General features: G+C 33.0%; 2 protein-coding genes across 3 annotated transcripts; both read right to left on the bottom strand.

The window, feature by feature from the left end:
- Positions 1-2516: 2516 nt before the first annotated feature.
- Positions 2517-11527, bottom strand: LOC101265319 (DUF724 domain-containing protein 2). Of its 2 annotated transcripts, XM_004235545.5 has the most exons (6): positions 10775-11527; positions 9097-9294; positions 4914-5066; positions 4563-4623; positions 4382-4495; positions 2517-3546 (listed from the first exon to the last, which is right to left on the bottom strand). In XM_004235545.5, exons 1-6 carry the CDS (start codon positions 11336-11338, stop codon positions 2894-2896), a joined length of 1743 nt encoding a protein of 580 aa, XP_004235593.2. In that variant the 5' UTR covers positions 11339-11527; the 3' UTR covers positions 2517-2893. The 2 variants fall into 2 exon arrangements, with proteins under 2 accessions (XP_004235593.2, XP_010318500.2); XM_010320198.4 differs by lacking the exon at positions 9097-9294 and having other exon boundaries at positions 10775-11469.
- Positions 11528-13327: 1800 nt separating this feature from the next.
- Positions 13328-20962, bottom strand: LOC101265626 (chaperonin CPN60-like 2, mitochondrial). Its single transcript, XM_004235546.5, has 18 exons — positions 20748-20962; positions 20626-20647; positions 20327-20458; positions 19518-19677; positions 19113-19288; positions 18300-18395; positions 18105-18209; positions 17664-17750; positions 17100-17189; positions 15979-16059; positions 15835-15903; positions 15676-15753; positions 15258-15353; positions 15075-15174; positions 14902-15005; positions 14703-14808; positions 13865-13943; positions 13328-13783 (listed from the first exon to the last, which is right to left on the bottom strand). The coding sequence occupies exons 1-18, from the start codon at positions 20783-20785 to the stop codon at positions 13681-13683; spliced, it is 1722 nt and encodes a 573-aa protein (XP_004235594.2). The 5' UTR covers positions 20786-20962; the 3' UTR covers positions 13328-13680.
- Between the last annotated feature and the right edge of the window lie 1197 nt (positions 20963-22159).

The following is a 22159-nucleotide window of genomic DNA, read 5'->3' as shown; positions in this document are numbered from 1 at the left end:
TAAGTATATTATTAAAAGTTAAAGAAGAAAATTTTTGAGATTTTTTTTTGTTGCATCTTTGATTTTAATTTAATAAAGTTATTAATTATTTTTACATTTTTTAGAAGTTTAGCTTGGAAATAATTGAAAGGGTAATAATAGAAAGTAATCTGTAATTTGTGTTTTTAAATATTTTTAAAAAATATATATAATTTGCGTTAACAATTTACTTAATATAGACTAAATAATCTTTATTATTTTATTTTATATAATTCATTTTCCTTTTTAATCAATCACAAAAAAGAACGATACATATTCTATATTAAGAAATAATTTACTTAAATCCACAATTTACTCTTATAAAATAATTTGTAGCCATAATAAATTTTAAAATTTTTTTTGAAAAAAAATTCATATCAAGTCAAATAACGAATTGAATTGTAATGAAGTCCCAACTCCCTAGTTAGCCAACGTCCCGATTCCCAACCAACCACCAGTCAAAATTGGTCATGTTACTATCCTTTCATCCCTGTCAACTTTCAAATTCTCTCTCTAATTTTATGTAAAAAAATATTTAAATAAAATTTAGGTATATATACATTATTAATTATTTTACAAATAAAAATGATAATAATATTTGAAAACCACGTGAACAGCTAATAACTCACAATTTTTTAAAAATAAAAAATTATTTAGTGGGCAATAAACTTAAATTGTTTAGAGTCGTCAAATGTCAAATTTAAATTTCAACACAGGTAAAAATGATTGAAATTATTTTCATCTGTTTTAAATTTTATGAACAAAGATATATGATTCAAGAATAACGGTAAAAAAATAGTATAGAGGAAGTAGATAAGAATTGTTTGTGATTGTAATAGTTTAGTAAATTTTCATTTATTAAGTGAAATTAACTAACGTGTACTTCTTTATGCTATGATTAATCAAGTTGACCTTTATCAATATTGTTGTGTTCAAGTTTTTGTAAAAAGTAAAGATGATACATCATGGTCCCTTCTTATGTGAATAATAGTAATAATTGTTAACAACAAAAAAAAAGAATAATAATAATTACAAATCTTGGATTTCCAATCATCTTTTCACTTTTTAAACAGATATTGAAATGTGCATGCCCCCTTAGTGCTAAATAATTCATAAAACATCTATCTTTTTTGTTATTTGTTGCAACCTCTAATCATAGAGCTTTTGAAAACTAAGGAAATAAAGTACTTAAAAAGGAAAAAAGCAAAAGACCTTTTCATATATTTATCATTACCCTCAAATTAAACTCTACTCATAATTATAACCAACATCAACGAATTAAAACTTCTTTTGAATTACAAATAATTATTGATTAATACAAAAAATTACTTTTACACTAAGGAGTTTCCAGAACTTGACAATACAATATTGAATTACTTTTATACTAAATTTTTAACCATAGAAATATTTTAGAAATTTAAATTAAATTATTGAAATCTTTATATTAGTAAATTAAGTTTTTTGTATCAAGATCCAACATAATCTATGGTGAAAAATCATTAACATGTTAACTAGTTTGATTTAGTAATCTTTGTCAATTTGAAAGCATTAATATGTGTAGCTTAAAGTTTTATACTATCTTATAAGAAGGGGAAAGAAACAATATATACTGAAAAGAGGTTTAAGATCTCTTATTAAATTTGATATTAGATCATTAATTTTAGTTTATCCTTATCAAAATGGTTGAATAAATAAATAGTGTTTTACTTGTTATAGGTATCAGTTAATGCAACACAAATGAATAACTTTTAGTTTGAGCGGAATTTGATATAATTGAAAAATTAGAAGTTAAAAATAGAAATTGAATGTGTGATTAAAAGAAATAATTTAGGACAAATTTTAGTTACTTTTGAATAAATATTAGCAATTGGATGTTACAAGTTCTCTTTTTGTTTTATCCAAAATCATTGTCTTAATACATGTGATTTATATGATACAAGATATAATTAAATTGTATAAAAATTTCAAAAAACATGGTATTTACCTATTGAAAAAAAAAATAATATACTATGACATATTAAGAAAATGATATTTTATTGTATCTATACATATCTAATACCGGTCATAACAATTAATGATCTCATTAACAAGATCCAAAATTCATTAAAAGATTGAAACACATATGACTTTACATATGTTCTTAAAACATTGATTCTATAAAATAATTTTAGAATAAGATGAATATATAACTCAAAATAAATCAAACGAACAATATAAAACATTAAATGATATAAAAGAGAATCAAAGATTTCTATTATTGAGACCCGATATAGATTTATTTTGAGGTCCAACTGTTTATTCAATTTACGCATGTACTAAATTATCATACACGAATTGGAGGATCCTAACAAATTATATCATTCGTTCTATTAATTTTAAATATATGAATTTCAATTTCAAGATTAAATAGTAGCAGCACAATTAAAACAGATGTACTAACAACAACAATCTCTTTCGCCTCCCAAATTTTACCATTGCTCAAAGTGACTAGTTCCCCATTTTGAACTTCACCATTTATATAGAGACAGTATTACAGTGTTATTAATAGTCATCACTTGATTTACAAACACTTTGACACACATGCACACTGAGTTAATAACACTAAAAACTACGCCTTGACCCCAAACAAGTTGACGTAGACTACACAAATCTTCTCTACAAAGTAACTCAAAAAGTACTTTTATCAACGTTAGAAGCAAACATGCGAAAAGATTTACAAAATATGCTTCATAACTAAGTTCTGTACCAAATTTGTTTTTAAATGAGAAACATACTACTATGTAAAACTGAAATCGGCAAGGATTTCTTAACTTACCAACATTTTGACGAAATCAATCGTCTTTCATATGAAGATTTACAAAAGGTGAAGTTCTCTTCAGCTGAATATTTGCTTCACTGAAGCCATTGTTGCTTCAAAATCACGCTCAGCGTGACGAATGTCATCACAAATGGTACCCTTTAAAGATCCTGATACCTTGATATGATGCTCCACTGTCTCAATCATGGTTTTGGCTGACATAAGTTGTTTCTCTAGATCCTTTATCTTCAAAGCAATCTTGTTAATCTCGTTGTTAGCAACTGCTTTCTCAAGATAGCATTTTTTGAGTTTACCCTCCTCTTCTTGCAACTTGCTTCGGAGCTGAGTTTGCTTATCGTTGTTTAACATCAAATCATTCAAATGACATTTAATCGGTATTAGATCAAATCCATACTCCTCCAAGTCCTTGATAGTGTCCAGCATCTCACTAATGAGAGCTGAACTACTAAGTTCAGCAACGGTTAACTTTGGTATCCTCTCAACAAAAAATACATACTTCGTCATCTTCAGTAAAGCTACTTCCTCTCGTTTTTTCTCCTCATATTGTGCTAAAGGTGAAAAATGTGGATTTTGCGGAATTTTTGTAAATACTTCCATGGATTCAAATTCTCTCCAAAGAGCAGAGTTCTTCTTAAATGGTAGTACCAACCTCGGCTCACTCCCAGGCATAGTGGTCTCACTACATGGTTGGACTGTTGCAGCAGACGCTCCTGCAAATGATGACTAGATTAACCAAACCTGATCGTGACATTAAAAATACAAGGGAACTGTGGGATATCAAAAATGACAAGCAACTGCTTAAGAGATTTTTAGATGGAAACAGAACAGTTCAGGTCTAACATTTTTATTTTTTAAAATGGTTCAAATGATCACCTCATTTGAGTATGAAAATGATAGTTGTCTATTCGACGGCTTAGGAACCTCACTCGAGTACTACTTTGATTGGTAGTGGTCATCTTCCATCCAATATTTAACACTAACTATTCAACTATATTTTTTTAAGGAAGATACCAAAATGAATAATTGAAATGTTGCTAGGTTATCCTGAAAAGGAAGTGTAGAAGTACATTAATTCCTTCTCAAGTCCATGAAAATATCAAGGTTGAGCTTGTAGCCCTGTATCGGATTATAAGATTTAATGAGCTCAAACTCAAAAACCTATCCATAACTAACTTCAGTCTTGCACAAACACCTCGATATTATTTTTTTCTGTTCAACCGCAGATTGTTGCAAGTGAACACATGCACTTAGAAATAGATGACGCTTAGTTTTAGAAATCTCTTTCATATTTTAATAGTACTGCTTGGAGTTCTTAATAGCTCTTGGTACAACAAAAGTAGTTATTTAGCTATCTAGATAAAAGTTGAAACAAGTAGGAATAATTTAATTAGCATTCGAATTAAATTTATCTGGGAACAACAAACTTTAAACAAGAAGCTAAGCAGATAGGAATTACTAAACACCATTAAGATAAGCAATTGCAACAGGATACACGACTACACTAGAAATATTCTGTTAAAAATGCACTGGAAATGCATGCTTTACCTGCTGAAGTATTTATCCCATCAGTTTTTCTTGAAGATAACTCAGCTTGATTTGTTGCATTCTTTTCATTAACCGAGTCATGGAGAGTGCTTTCAAGTACTTGTTTCTCCACGCCTGTCATCAAGCAAAACATTATGCAATGATGCAACAGGCGAACAAAACCTATTCCAAAATCAGTTACCTTGTGTCACAGCAAGTGATCTATGGGCAGACAGGTCCATGGTACTTCTTTCGTTGCTTCCCTGGATGACAAAATAAAATAGAAAATAAATACCAGAATAAATCAGAAACGAACAGAAAAGTGAACTAATGGAGGAGAAAGGCAAGGAAACCCAAGCCTATGGATAATTCAGACTTTAATCAATGACATCTTTTATATCATCGAAATCTTTATTTAGGCCCATGCTGCAGGTAGAATCAAAGCATCTAGGTGATGATATTCTGGTATCCAAGTATCATATGCAAATGCCAATACCCAGATTCTAAATAATAGATTAGATGCAGATGAATGAGCCGTATAACAATAAGTTACCTCAATAATTGGAAATTCAAAATCACTTAGGTTCGCATCCTCATCTCGGGTGTGCTGGAGAGACTGGACACAGGGTGAAAGGATTCCCACATCAACCACACTTCCAAAGTAATCTTGGTTTTCTACAAAATCAAGTAATCTTGATTTTCTCGTCTGCAAAAGTTAAGAATAAACCACCAGAAGAGTCAGGTTCTATCGAACTGTTCCCCTTTCTAATTACAACCACAATACAGAGATACATTCAATACAGATGAACAGACATTTATTAACAATGCTGATTAGGTTATAATCTGAAAATTCTAGTGAAGTTGATAAACAAACTGAAGGTATTAGTAGCCAGTAAAGTTCAATTTAACATAGAACAACCCACAGAGCAACTTGACATTGAAGTATGACAAGAGGGGGTTGTTGCTGTCTGTTGTTGACAAGAGGGGGTTGCTTAGGTGGTAAGCACCCTTCCACCTCCAAAGCTAAGGTTGTGGCTTCGTGTCACCAAGGAATAAAAGGCCGGGAGTTCCTAGGAACGGGTAAAAAAAAAGGAAGATTATTGTAGCATATTTAAGAAGCAAAATTTTTCTTCAAGTCACAATATTTGGGGATCTAATCTCTTTGTTTCTTTCAATTTTTCAGTGAGCTAGGAAAGAGAAAATCAGACATTCAGTTTGTACCAAGAGAATGGAGAGAGCAGGAAGGAAAGAATGGATATTCACGAATCTCATTCCCTTCAGCATAGAGACTTATAGTTTTCACAAAAAGGAAAAGCATGATATAAAAGAGAAGGTCCGTAGAGAGAAAATTGTTGGGTACAAGCAACAATGTAGAAAAAACAAACGGTAGTTCAACTTTTCATGTTCTCTTAATGCTTGAAGGTTCTGAAGTAAAAATGTCAAATTTCTCAACACACTCGTTCTTTAGCTCAAGGACTAGAATCACTGAAACCCTAACCAGAACAAGAGAAAATGAAAGGAGAATCAATTCAATGGAACATAAAAACAACCACCTTTAAAGTCCTTTTGGGTTGCTCAAGCAATAGCAAAAATGTCTCTTTTTCACAGTTGACAAACTAAAAGAAAGATTGAAAAACCAATTTTGTTCTGACAGAAAATAGCTTTTGAATGCTTCCGACATGTTACTTTTTCCTGGGTGTTCCAAAGATCACAAATAAGTATGTTGTATCAGCTATTCTTGAACGGAGAAAACAATGAAACATGTAGACAACATAGAAATCAATAAGGTTTAGAAGTCCTTTATATCCTTGTTACTTAAGAGTTAAGACAGGAACCCCAATTATATAAATAAATAGTTGTAGGACATAATTCTGGTGACGTGGCACGCTCGTTAAGCAAGAAATCCAATTATCTTTTTTTGTCAATTTTTGGCTTTAATCCTATTTCCCCTATTTATCTACTATACTATTTTCACAAATATAAAACACACTTCCTCAAAAACCAAAAGAAACATCCTTTTCTCTCCTTTCTCAATAAGGATAATTATGATAAGCATAAAAATCCAAATGTAAGATCAAACGTTTTTATTAAATGAAAGTAATTTGCTGGCCCGTTTTATTTATCTCTTCACGGCCTCCTCTTAAATATGTTTAAGAGTCGGAACATCTTTATTCAGTGAAAGTTGAAATTGCCCATATCACAGCCTTCTGTTTCTTTTGCAGGGTTGTCATTAATTTAATCTGCTGATTTTGGATATATTAAGTTTTCCATGGATGTTGTATATTAGACCAACTTTTCCTTCTTAGCAGATATGGCACAAAATGCATTGCAACAAAGTTCCGTACAAAACTATACCAGCAATCTATTGTAGCTATATTTGGATTAGTTAGTTATCTTTCAAATGTTGTAATTTAAAAGGGTGGTTATCTCAAAGTGTTGCTGTAGGTTCTTTAGGATGGTCATTGTATACAATAAAGTCTAGACTCTAGAGAAGAGTACAAAGTAGTTAATTCATCTTCACAAGTCAGAGGATTGAAGGAAGTATGTAGTTATGTGTTGTTAGAGTGGGTTTTTTGTTTTCTCTTGGTTGATTCGAGAAAGTGCATTAGGTACCATACAACCTTTTTCATGAAAAACTTGGTTATGGCGCATAAATTCTTTTTGTCTATGTATTTATCATTTATAACTTGATTAGTTTATTACCATATGGCAAGAAGGATAATTAAGTGTGTTAGTGAATGCTACAGGTAGAAACAAAAAATATAGTATAATCATTTTCCTAGAAAAATAGCTTTCCTTGTACACAAAGATTTAATAGAATGGGACAATGGGTGTAAGATTGTTTTTTGGCTTTTATGGAACGTCAATTTTCAGGTAAGTTTCCTCTGGACTTTATGGAGCATCAGGTTTTTAATTTGTAAAATCTTTATATTATTAAGGATACAAGATGGAATATATGATGCCACATATAGCACAGCGGGAAGTAAGAATATGCATATGGAAATGGGGCTAAAGGAAAATGCAAGGTACATTTATGCAATATTAAATTGCTCATGTATAAAGTACTTTGACACAGTCTTATCTTAGGTACGAGGTTGGAAGGCAGATTTTTGGGATAATATTTTAGTCCTCATATGAATTTTGATGATCAATTTGAGCATATGAGTTTGGCTTGATGCTTTTGAAGAGTATGGTTTTCATGATCAGTTTGAGCATATGAGTTTGGCTAGATGCAAAAGCGTAAACACAAAGATGTATTTTTCTGAGATGAACTTTTTATAATATATTACTATGTGAACAAATAAGTTGGTAGCGGAAATGAGGTCTATACATAACAAAATGTGCAGTAATTGGATGTGCACTTGAGAATGAAATTGACTTTGAACTTCTAGAAATGTTCATAATCGTATATTAGTTACTTAATTTTTGGCTTAATCCTTTAAAATTTTAAAGCTTTACAATGGAACTGATTGCACAACATTGAAAATGTATCGGATTTATCTTAGTTAGCCTTAATTTGGCTCTTTCTCTTCTTCTTTTTTTGGGTAGCCTCGAAGTTTATTTTGGACTCCCCCCAACACACCCACACCATTTGGATACTCCAAATATAACTCATAAACCTAATTACAATACAAATTAGTGTTTATGGACAAAATTTAAATAAGCAAGATGGACTAAAATTTAAAAACCTCAATCATGATAATCATTTATTTCTGCAAACAAACAACCACTGATAAATATTATTAGTAGTATTTACAATAACGAATTCTATTTGAAAACAACATTTAAATAAAGGGGAACTTTCACATATAGCCGTAGTTACATGTTATAGGGAGGACAGAGGCAAGAGAGAGCAAAAAGTGGGAGAGAGGTGAATTGTATATGTATATTGGTTAGATAATTGTATATTATACATATGTATTTGTATATATGGAAAGCGAGATGGGAGAGAGAGGAGAGAGGAGAGCGAGATTGGGAGATGGAGGAGAGAGGCGAGAGAGAGAGAGGGCTGAGAGTGGGAGAGAGGTGAATTCTATATGTATATTGGTTAGATAATTATATATTATACATATGCATCTATATAAAAAGCAAGCGAGATTGGGAGAGAGAGGAGAAAGGCGAGCAACATTGGGAAAGGGAGGACAGAGCCGAGCGAGAGGCCAGAGAGTGGGAGAGAGGTGGATTGTATACGTCTATTGATTAAATAATTGTATATTATACATATGTATTTGTATATTCTAACGAATTATACATATACAAATGTGGATAATTATACAAACTCAAAGTCAACCCACATAATTAATATATAATGTTAGTCATGAGTGATAATTATAGCAAATTATAGCCATAATGAGTAATTAAGTAGTATAAGTTTGCTTAACCGCATAATTTTCTTTTAAATAAATGAAGTGGATTAAGAACCACGGGGACCGCACTCAATGAAGTAGGCTACCATGAGAATTGCACTGAAGTGGATTAAGAATCATGAGGTCTCGGGTTCAAATCTCAGTAGAGGCAACAACATTGGTAATTTCCTCCCATCTATCCAAGCCTCGGTGGACAGAATTACCAATTCTTGTGATAGTGGGAGGTAACCCATGAAAAAAGTCGAGGTACGACAAGCTACCCGGGATAAAACAGTTATCAAAGGAAATAAATGATAGAAGACTTACAAATGTTCAAAAAGGATTATCATGCAAAACAACAGAAGTAAAAAGCATGAGTGAGCCACTTACAAATGCCTTCCCAGATACAAAAGGCCTAGGTAATTCTTGATTCTCCAGAGCTTCTACAACATGTTTTCTACTTCTTAACTTCTTCGGAGGTCGTACCTCATCAATCCTAGTATCTGTTTCCAGTTTCATCTTAGAAGAGGTTATTCCCTTGTTAATATGATTTAATGTAGGACTTGGAGTTCCCAATTGAAGAGACATCTGATACAATTGATACAATTGACACGGGAGTAAATGATTATATTGCTTGATGATGAAAAGTTTTGAATAAATAAAACCGGGAAAAATTAGATGTACAATGGCATCTCCAAGACATCGTGATAGGAAAACACATCAAAAACTCCGGAAATTATACCGTACATGTCAATTTTTTATCCAAACTCTGGTTATCTCACAATAGACAACTACTCCCAAGATTTGGACATAACCTCATTATTAAAACAGATGGATATCCATTGAACTTGGAGCAGGTAAATAATTAGGCTAGAACATGATGAAGTTAGATATTATTATCAACGTCATGCAAACCAACAATGACATGCTCCACCATCATACTAGCAAGTGATATTTTTCAAGACAAAATGACCTATTCTACCTGAAACATATACTGGACAAGCAAATTTATCATTGCACTAATTGAACTATGAAGATAAGGGAACATAAAGATATTTGTGACACAATATGGGCATAAGGATCGTTATCAATGGTATGGGAGGTCCAATCAAAACATGTTAGAAATGGACACTGAGTCTAACTCAACCTCAAAAGCTAGCTCAAGAGGTGAGAATTGCCCAAAATCATAACCAATTTCTCCTCAGCCCACCAATGTAGGACTCAACATCCTTTCACGCCCAAGGCTGGACATCTGGAGTGTGGGCAATTTAATATGGGGGCCAACATCAATAAACAATGAACTGATATGGTTCTAGCCATGATACCATCATAATGAAAATGACTTTGGGTCTAACTCAACCCTAAAAGCTAGTTCAATAGGTAAGAATAGCTCAAAACCCATATAAAGAGGCCTATTTCTACTCGTCGCACCAACATGGGACACAACAATAACAACTATACGCTAGGTACCAGTGACCGAGAGTTTGAGCTCCAAGTTGATTCACACAACTTTATAAATAGAGTGCTGAACAATCTATTAATGCAAATGCAAAATCATATCTATTGTTGAGAAAATGTACAATAGAGTCAATAACAGAGAAGTGGCCACACAGCACATACAAGGAAACACACCAACCACCCTAGTAAGAACACCATACAGTACATCACATCAAAACTGTCTTCGAACTAGTTGTCATTTTTCAAATTAGTGAATTTTCTTATTAAGATTCCATGTTCATATATAAGAAAATTTGTTGCATGGAATAAGTAAATATCCAACACCCTTGCATAAAAACAGTATGAACAAAACTTCGCTATTTAGTTCAAAGTTCTGGCCAAGTTGATCTTAACTAAATACAAGCAAATTGAAGGTAAACTTATTACCCCCCTGTCCCAAGTTAATGCATTTGAATGAACCAAGCAGAAATGGACGTGGCATTCGACAAGGTCTCAGTTTCAAATCAACAAAAACACTACGTGATTTCTTATCTGTTATCCCGTGGAACTAGTCGAGGTGTGTGCAAGCCCATGCACCATTCTTATAAAAAAAATGGTATAAAGGGAGTACCTTTTCATGTGGCGGATCAGGACGTACCCAACTTCCACCAATCCAATCCAGATGAAACCTCAAGTCATATTCGGAAAATTCAATCTCCTCATCCGGGTCCCTGAAAGCCACCCGGAACCTACAATCGTTATTACCACCGTCATCCCAAACAATTGAAACAACAACCCCAGTCCACCACCCTGCAAGATGAAATGCATCAACAACATCGCCCACTCGAAAATTCCGCCGCTGATCCCACTTCGCAGCCGGTGGTGCAGGTCGTATAAGGGACTGTTTTCTGACGAACTCGCGTTTAGATACCGATTCACCTTGGTCAGATAATAAATGCTTGTACTGAACCCAAAACCCCCTTTTCTTATTTTCGCTTTTAGGGTACGGAGACGGAGCCGTTGGCTTCAATGGTTCAACAATGACAGCTTCATAGAGAGCTCCACTATAACCCACTTCCTCTCTGCTAACCTCGACTTCATCGCCGATGGTGAAGGGCGATTTGTAAGCCGGTGACGCTGATGCATTCACCGTTCCTAATCCCACTTTCTCGATTACCATCTTCGTCGTCGTCATCGCCGCCGTAGGTGAATTTTTCCAGCGGAGTTATACTGATACTTTTACTTTGTGCGGAGGCAGGGTTTGGGTTTTTGTTAACAACATTGAAAATCCAGGAAATTGGCGGGTTCTAGAGCTCCATGTGTAGCATTCTGTGTTATATAAGGTAAAGAAAATGACAAGAATGGTCCCTTATGTTTGAGTATATGTTCAACATAAGTCCCTCAATAATAGGGTGGGTACAATTATCGAAAAATCGAATCGAATCGAAAAATTTCAATTTTTGATGTTGGTTTTCTTTTTTTGAAACTTCGATTTGGAGTTCGGTGCAAGGGTCCTTTAATTACGGTGCACCGAAGAATCGAAGTTTTATTAACTAAATTTAAAAATATTTAAATTATATCTCTTAGTTAATACTAATAGTTATAGACTTTTAATTTGAATTTTGACTCAAGATATTTACATGCCCCACTCAAATTTTCAATGATTAAATGACAACAAATAATGTCAATAAAATGTAGAACTATTTTTGTTTATGTACAATTGTACATTGTGAATCCTTATATTTTGTTGTTCGAAAGTTCATCGTGGCATCGTGTTTGCTAGGCTGCTTGCTCTCTTCTTTATTCATACAACATTCAGGTGTGGGAGAAATTCTTTAGGCTTTAGCAACATGGCAGTCATCTATTCTAAGAAATAGAAACAAATCATTTGGCATCTTTGTTAAAAGATTATCTATGCGCCCTCTTTATTTTTATTAAACACATGATGAAACTCTTAACACTTTATCATATTCCCTCTTTATTTTTATTCACATCGAAAAACTGACTTAAAAACATCAAACTAAACTGAATCGAAGTAAAAAAAATCGAACCAAATCGATCTAGTTTGCTATAAACTATGGTGCACAATTTTCTAAAATCGAAATTGAAGAATGAAATCAAAATTTGATTAAATCGAATCGAACGTCCACCCTTACTTAATATCCACTTTTTAATGGTCCATTAAGTTTGAATTTAGCAACTTTGATCCTTTTAAGTTTGTCAAAAACTTAACGTTCTTAGTCTCCAACTCTATCCGTTAAATGTGACGGGGACTACCTCAAATAGAAGAGAAAATGATGAAAAAATGACCTATTATGTTTAAGAGAAGGTTCGAAATATGCTTTGCTCTCCAACAAATATTTCACGAACTATATTTGATATATTTTAATGAATTAAACACAATAACTAATCTATATAATGTGTGCTTAAGAAGATATAACATAAACCAAACTATTTTCATTTGAAATTTTATTCAAAAATGTCCATGAAAATAATTTGTCATCTTTCATGTCCTTAATTAGAACATAGTGTAGTTCAAATGGTCAAATAAAATATAGTGATATATTTAAGGAAATGTCAATATACTTTGATACTTTTATTAATTTGGACACATAGATTTAAGTAAAACTTAAATTTGTTACTCTTTATATTTCAATAAACATTTCTTCATTTAGGTAAATATGAAATTTAAAAATAAAATGGAACTTTTTTTAATCTTTAATTTTAAAGAGTACTAAAGCTTCCTTTTAAATTTTGCCGTTTTAAAAAACGGACATGTAATATTTAGAAAGTCAATGAATATAAATAAAGGAATCAATTATAAACAAATATACTTAAATTGAAAGGGGCAAGGCGTATTAATCAACTACTATTCTATTTGTAAAAAGTAATGCCACTATAAATTAATTACTACAATTCTATTAATTAGCAAAATGAAATTAAAATATGGAAAATCTTGGCTTTCATTACTTGTCGATACAATGATCTCTTTATTTATCTCTTTAGTGTTGGTTTAATCGATATGTTATGTTAAAATTGAAATGAAATCGTCTTTCATAATATTTCTACGTAGAGCAAATTATTTTGAATTCACTTCTGATGCGATCACTCAAATAATAGTTAATTTCAATCGAGCTAAAATGTTGTACAATTTACAATCCCTTTCATGGTTGATAACATAATATAGAGAATTCAACCGAGCTAGAACCAAATGGTTTTCGCATAATCTCATTCCAACAAATAATACACACTGCAAATAAATAGCAGCAGCGAATTATTTTCTTTCTGGGCATGGCAAGTAAGAGGTCAATGAGACCTTGAGCTATCCAGTAATCCCATACAAAAACTTTTAATACACTGGGATAATTAATTTGTTCAATATTTGTGGTGAATTCACATAACTTCCTAATCAATTACTAAGAAACCATTTAAGATTCAAAAAAAAACTTGTATGAAGGGACCATGCGTGGAACGCCTAAGGACTGCTTCATCACAGCCACAGCAAGATCATCAACCGTTTCATCTGTGTTCTCTAAATTAGTACATACCGCCCATGTTTGGCATACGGTTTGCGAGTGGGTTTTCCTCTCCTTGACGGTCCACAATGGCAGCCTCAGCTGTCGTCAATAATAAAGAGACGCTGCAGTATATATTTTCAGTCTCTGTTAATAGAAGTGAAAGATTTACCCAATGTTTTACTGGAACATGTTATGATCCTTACCTGGCAGCATCCACTAATGCTGTTCTAACTACCTTCACGGGATCAATAATTCCAGCCTTCACCATGTGTAGGTACGTACCTGTTTATGCAAAAGAGAACGAACATGTGTTTGTACAGAAATATGAGTCAATAGCAGCTAACTGAACCATGCAAATAAAACTTGATATAGCCGTTTTAAGAAGAAGCATACATATAGATTTCTCAATCATATATTATAACAGCGTGAAATTTAGTAACAAAAAAGTAAATACAGCTGTCAGATTGCAACTCTTTCATGGAGGGTGGTTTCTGGAAAAAGACACTATATGCACGGACAACAGACAACTAAAATTCCATAAATGTACTGTTCCCAAGAACTAAGAAATGTACTTCTTCCCAGGTAGTATAAAGTTTGGGGGGGGGGGGGGGGGGTAGTTCTCTACAAATTAGGATAATAGAAGTTTTGATGTCTCATTTCAGATGAGACAAGTATAATTTTGAAACAACTTTTTGTTTACAACTTCCTTTAAAGAGCTCTAAAATAATTTAATGACCAATTTCTATAGTATAAGAATGTACAATTACAATCTCCAAAAAATTTTGATCTGATGCTGGAAATCAAATCAAAGATTAAATGGTTGCACTCCCAACTGAGTCATTCACTCAGAGAGAGAGAAAGGTGGATTTTATTTAATGTGTCTTGAAGATACAATAAAAATGAAGCTACCATTTAGGTAGAACAAATAGATACTGCTTTCATATATAAATAGTTAACCAAACAAATTCTTTCACGAATATTAGGCAACATTTACACAATGCGATCAGACAAACTGAGTTAAATAGATGTGAGGGCACAAACCTTTGGCTGCATTATATCCTAGATTCAGATCATCTTGTTCTAAGAGCTTGCCTACAACCAAGGCACCGTCTGCACCAGCATTTGAAGCTATTGTAAAAGTAGGTGCCTGTGAGGTGGCAAATAATTCCCATGTCAAAACAGAAACTAACCAATTGGAGAGAAACAAGTACAAAAAGAACATAGTCTAGGTGATGTGAACCTTTAGAGCATTCTCAATGATCTCAACTCCCCTTTTTTGGCCATCATTTGCAGTCTGAAGGCCTTTTAGACATTTGGTTGCATATAAGAGAGCAACACCACCACCTAAGGAAAAAACATTGTTTTTTTCAGGTCAACAGAAAAAGAGTCAATTCATTAAACAAAATAACCTACCTGGAACAATGCCCTCTTCCACAGCAGCCCTTGTTGCATTTAAGGCATCTGTAACCCTATCTTTCCTTTCCCCAACCTCCGCCTCACTGGCCCCACCGACCTGAAATAGTGTACAGATCCAATTAGGACGCAGAGAATGTAACTAAATGCATACAGAAGATGCTCGAACCCTGAGGAATATACCTTGAAAACAGCAACACCACCAGATAGCTTTGACAAACGCTCTTGAGCTTTCTCCTTATCAAACATGGCACTACTTTTTTCTTTAGCTATCCTTAGCTGTTCAGAGATGCATAACTTGTCAGTGTTTACTCACCGGGGAAACATGCACTTCCAATGACACTAACCAAAAAAATCTACAAAATTAATGACTCTCTATTCCAGATATGCCCACAAGGAATTCAGACCTTCCGCATAAGAAATTGAAATAAAAACAGAGTAAATTCATTCAACAGGAAAATATAAAATATACGCCAGAATGACATCTCGGCTTTTCGAAGGTATGACAAAGTAGGAGGCTATAGACAAAGGAAATAGGTTCAACACCTACAAAATTTTTTGAAATACAATATAATGAAAGAAGGGGATAAAGCATCTCTACCTGCTCACACCTTTCTTCAATTAGCTTTTTGTCCCCACCTCCATGCAGAACTAGGGTGTCATCAAGGGAAACAGTAACCTGCTCAAAGTTGTGTATATTATGCATGTATATAACACTTCAAATTGATACAAAATAATACTGTATAGTGAATATACAAACCTTTTTGGCAGTACCAAGCATATCAAATTGAACTTTGCTCAGATCCAAACCACGTTCTTCACTAATGACCTGTACAAAACATTAAGAATTTGAAACTATAGTGATAAACCAACAATGAATTAAGGCATGAAATGGGTATCTTACCTCTCCTCCAGTAAGAACTGCTAGGTCCTCCAAGTTGGCTCTTCTATTATCCCCAAAACCAGGAGCTTTAATGGCACATACCTAAAATACATGAAATTCTGGGTATCAACAGGAAGTTACTCTTCAAGCAAGTCAGGCCCAACCTTGAGGACAATGGTTTGGTTACTGTCAAATCTCTCTATCGGAGCTTGCTCGCTAGAGAGGAGATGTCTTTTCCATATCTTTTGATCTGGATCCCTGGAGGCCCAGAGAGGGGAGCGATTCTGACAACTGAGAACTTAAGGAAGAGAAATATCACTCATGTTAGCTCATGCTTTATGTGCAAGTGTTCGGGTGAAGAAGTTGATCATCTTATTAGTGCATTACAGAGTGGCATCGAGTTTGTGGAGGGTGCCTTGGTGTACAATGGGTAATAACGGTTACCGTTAGAGATGTTCTCCACAGTTGGGCTCGAAGACGTTGTTGTAGAGGCAAAACGCATGGAAGGTTGCTCCATTAGCTCTTATGTGTGTTATATGGAACAAGAGAAATATGAGAGCTTTTGAGGTGATCGAAAATGAGTCTGCACCCTTGAGAAATAGCCTTTTTTTTCCTTTGACTACTTTTTGGTGCACCCTTGTAGTTCCCTCTTGAATAGATGTTTGTGTGTCTTTTATAGAGAACCATGTTTTGACGTAGATTCTTTCTACTTTCTGGTATACTCATCAACATTCGGACACCATCTCCCCATAGGGAGAAAGCCTCAATGTCTTTTTCGGGAACCGACTTCTTTAAATCAACCATAACCAGATCTAGTGTATACAGGTGTTTCCATTCCCATGGTTAATATTATCAGTTATCTTATCTAATCAACAGGGAGCAATTGCAAAAATGTGTGAATTAATGATCTCAAACTTATATGCTGAAACAATATAATAAAAAACGAAAACTAGGACAAAGTTGGCTCTTCTATTAACCCCAACACGACAGCATTAAATAGAAAACCTACAAGTAACTTGAAAATAAAAGACATTCCGGGTATGAGCATGGGGATTAATTACAAAACACGCAGGAAAATGATCCTCAAATTTATATGCTGAAACATGATAATAAAAAACGAAAACAATTAGGGAATTCAATACCTTAATCCCAGCACGATGCTTGTTTAGGATAAGCATAGCTAATGCATCACTTTCCACATCTTCAGCAACGATTAACAGAGGACTCCTTCTCTACAATAGAGATAGAAAACAATATTGCGATGATTATTGTACATTTATTGCAAAAGAACAATTCCTTTCCATTTTCACAGGTATTCACTTCTGCAGCTATTATTCAACATTTATAACTTAAACAGACATATTTTGTCCTAACAAAGTAACAGCCTCTCCGGGATGTGGCACTTACAGCCATGCAACATCGCAGGAAAGTCCCTTTATAAACTGGTTCATTAAGCTGTTTTTAAGCATTTGCCATTTTCTTACCAGGACTTTTTCTCCTCACCATAGTGAATTATAACTGTTTATTTAAAGCGTCATATTTCTTTGCTTTTCTTTTATCAATAAAGCTCTCCTTTATCCCAGAAAAGAAACAGAAAAAGGAAAAGATATGTGTCATGAGTGTTGGTGATGAACACACTTAGAAGCTATAAGATCAGTTATCCAAAAAAAACATGCAAACACAAGCTCTTAAAAGATAATAATTACCTTAAGAGCAAGCTCCAATATCCGCACAAGCGAGTTCAAATCTGAGATTTTCTTGTCATGAATAAGGATCAACGGATTTTCCAATTCCTGTTTACATGCAAGTCATATTATCATGTTATGAACTTTATAGGTTGATACAGGATATAGAGATAGTTGTGTCGCGTATGCTTTAGCTGACAGAACTACTTTTTGACTTGCAAGTCAGGAACAAATGAGGAAATGTTGCCAATTGCCACTATTAAATGGAAAGATTTGGAGAACATAATGTGAATGTTCTTCTGCAGTAATAATGAAAGTTTCTAGCATCTACATCATTAAGGGATTGTCTAAACTTCAAGCCACTGAACAGAGATTTTTTTTGAAATTTCAGTCTACACTTAAACATCTAAACCTCCCAAGTTCCCAATCAAGAAAATTCTCAGTAGTAGAAACATTACATACACATTTTTGAGTCTTTTCGTCCGTGACAAAATAAGGAGATATATAACCTCGGCCAAGCTTCATTCCTTCCACCACTTCCAAATCATTATCCAAGGTATTCCCATCCTGTAAATTCAAAATATATGAGATTTCTATTTCAAGCTTAAAAGTTGTCAGTGCATTTGTATCAGAAACACTAATATCAGCAATACTTACCGCAACAGTAATAACTCCTTCCTTCCCAACTTTTTCCATGGCTCGAGCAATTATTTCCCCAATTTCACGTTCACCATTTGCAGATATAGTACCCACCTATTCAAAGTAAGATATCATCCTCAAAAGGGGGACCATTTTTCTTTTTTTTTGGGGGGGGGGGGGGGGGGTGAACATGTAAGAACTCCAAATTTGTTTTTCTCAGTTAACAGCACTAGCAGTCAATGAATCTTCTTAGATAAGTTACAAGGAATGCACAAATTTACAGATGTATTTGTAAACTATTTCGCTTCACATGTCATGCAGTTAAATTTAAATTGCAGCATCGTTGTTGATCATAACTTGTAAAGACCAGATTTTAGCTCCAACATAAGGAAAAAAAATGAAAACATTGTGCTCTCAAGTAAAAGCAAAATGTAAAAAGGGAAAATGAAAGCAGCAACAAAAAAATTATGGAAAGAGAAAATAGTCTTTCATAGTATTTTCAGAAAGATGATTTTTTCCCAGTTGAGAAGTCATTTTGGCAAAGTGAAGAACCAAAACCACAACTTGAATCGGGAAATTGAAAATGGGAAAGAAATATTGACTGGTGGGAGCAGTCCGGTGAAGTGGTTTTGTGTGAAACTGAATTATGACTTGCAGAAAGCAGTAGGCTTAAATAAGGTTCAGATTTATGACTTGTGATTTCTCCACAGTTCCATTTAGTTTAGTATCCCGTATCCCAAGTATTTAGCATTTGGGGTTAGTCTATTGATTGATTGATGTGTTTGTCCACAGCTTGATATAAGTTGATCCGAATCTCCATTAACCCTTCACCTGTGTAATCTCCTCCGGGGTGCTAATCATGACTGCTCTGCTCTTCAAGTCAGCAACAACAGCATCAATGGCCATGTTAATACCATTACGCAAATCCATCACGCTCACACCTGCAGCAACAGCTTTGCAACCTTCTGTGAAAATTGCCTGAGTAAGCACAGTTGCACAGGTGGTACCTAACATTAAATTTAGACAAATTTGTGAAAAGCTTGACCCCACAAGCTAAAACCGTCGTACTCAAAAAGTGAACCTCAAAAATTCAAAACTGTGATATCACTAAAGATCTCTTTTCAGGAAACAGATACCAATGAATATAAAAAGTTCCTTTACCATGTAAAAGTATCTACGGCAAGTTAAAAAATTATTGTGATTCACAAATAAGCTAATCCAAAGTTGAGATCTTACCATCTCCAGCAACTGAATTAGTAGCATTAGCAACCTGCTTCACAAGATCAGCGCCCACATTCTTTGCCTTTTCCTTAAAGTTGATGCTTTTGGCTACAGTGACACCATCCTTTGTGACCTTGGGATTCCCAGGGCTTTTCTCTATAATCACGTTACGTCCCTGGATTGTGTCAAAAAGACAAGAATTGTCTTCAGTATTATGATGACTCAAGTTATTCTTTTCGATCAAGAGACCTTGTGAAATGCAATAATTGGGCTATTATTCATTTAAATCTAGAGGAGTAGTCATTTACAGCATGTTAAACCTTTCCTAAGAAAAGGGTGATGGAGATAACTGAAATCCTAGCATCCTCTAGTGCTATAACATCTTTTACCCAATAAATTAAAATGGTAACCGAAGTAAGCACCTTTTTGCATCCCTTTTTGGGTGTGTGAATAAAAAGGAACGTTTGGAAAGTTTCCTCCACAAATCACTGCTGAAAACTGAAACTCAAAAGTCTATCCTGTTCTGTTCAATATGGCTTTGTTCTTCACCAAGTACTCCAAAACAAGAAACATTTTCAAGTGTACGAATGTGTTCCTCATCAAGTGTTCAGATTGAGTATAAATGTAAGAGAATGTAAAAACCAAAAGGGAAATGCTAAGCTCCATAATAAGTATCATATGTTTCATATCAGTAACATCTTTGATTAGTTTCCTTTTTCCAATTAACATTTTGATCTAACTCAAATTGTCTTCCTAGTATACAATATCAGTGGCCAATTATATAAGCAACAGATCAAGAGATGCATAACATAAATCCTAATTACCTTTGGTCCCATAGTGACTTTTACAGCTTCTGCAAGCTCATTAACCCCCTGCAGCATAGCTAACCGTGCGTGGCTACCAAAACTGATATCCTTGGCAGCATAATTTCTGCTAGAAATAATCCTACTAGAAACCTTAACCACAAAACCAAACAAAAATCAATCAAATCAGTCATTGATGCATTGACTCAGTCAATTGTTGTTAAACAAATTCTAGTCCCCCAAGTCAAAATTACACCGAGCATTATCGAGAATATCAATAACATCTTCCAATTACAATCATACTAGAATAGAATTTTTACCAATTTCCTGGAAGTTGAGGACCTGACAATAAGCAATATTTTAAGTGTTAGTGAACTTTGTGTTCCGTATATTGAATCAGGGAAGTGTTTGAGAAGCAAAATTGCGACAAAATAGTATATACCTGATTGATGAAGCAACAGCTGCAGCAGCTCTGAACATTGTACCAAGCGAACAGTGTGAAAAAAGTGAGGGGAAACGGGAGAATGGAGCTGCCGTAAGTAGCAGACTTGACTGGGAATTCTCCACGTTCTCTCTGCTTCGTGCTAAAATGCTTTCGGTAGGGTTTATGGTTTAAGAATTTTAATTCTAAATGTATTTTTAATTATTTTAGCACTCATTTGCACCCTTTTAAAAAATAATATTTTATTTGCTTTGATGTTGGTTGTTTATATTTATTAATTGAGAAATGACATAAATTGCCCAATCAAAAATTTTGAATAAAATAATATTATATTATTATTTGATGAACTCAGATTTTAAAGAAGCAAATAGAAATGTACGAGTCAAATCATTAAGTCAAATTAAATTGTCGAATCAAATCAAAACGGAAAAAAAATACCCTACTTCTAATTTGATTTGGTATTAGAAGAAAAAAGTATATATATAAGCAAATAGAAATGTACGAGTCAAATCATTAAGTCAAATTAAATTATCGAATCAAATCAAAACGAAAAAAAAATACCCTACTTCTAATTTGATTTGGTATTAGAAGAAAGAAGTGTGTGTGTATATATATATATATATATATATATATATATATATATATATATATATATATATATATATAAAATTTATTTTATTTATAGATAAAAAAGATTATTTACATATAATGTACTTTGTTGATATATTTTTATTTAGTTTATAGTTTTCAATTTTATATATCTTATTTAAATTTGGGCTAGTAAATTTTTAAAAATATTATGTATATATATATATATATATATATATATATATATATTATTTATAGATAAAAAAATATTATTGACATATAATATACTTTGTTGATATATTTTTAGTTAGTTTATAGTATTCATTCCAAATATATATAATTTTATTTATAGCTAGAAAATATTATTCATAAACTAGACATAATCTAGTTTGTTTAATATATTATAATTTTCAATGTGTGTGTATATATATATATATATATAATTTTATTTGTAGATAATAAAAATATTATTTATAATCTAGTTTGTTTAGTATATTTTTAGTTAGTTTATAGTTTTCAATGTGTATATATTTTATTTCAAATTTGGACTTGTAAAAGTTGTAAATATTTTATTTTATATTAAGATTTGAAATTACAATTATATTAATATAGTTTTTCAAATTAGAAGTTAACAGTTTATTTTGTAAATATATTTTGTATTCAGTTTGCTTCTAGCGTTTAATCTTATTAATTTAACATAATAATGAACATTGATATTTCAAAAAATATATTTTTTACTCATGTGAATTTTACAGTCTTTTCAAAAATCTCTATTTACTTAACTTTTTTTAAGTTTTATCACATAGGTAAGTAAAAAAATATTT

Source organism: Solanum lycopersicum, chromosome 3 (assembly GCF_036512215.1).
Source record: "Solanum lycopersicum chromosome 3, SLM_r2.1".
NCBI classification, from domain to species: domain Eukaryota; kingdom Viridiplantae; phylum Streptophyta; class Magnoliopsida; order Solanales; family Solanaceae; genus Solanum; species Solanum lycopersicum.
This window is presented reverse-complemented; position numbering and strand designations above follow the sequence as displayed.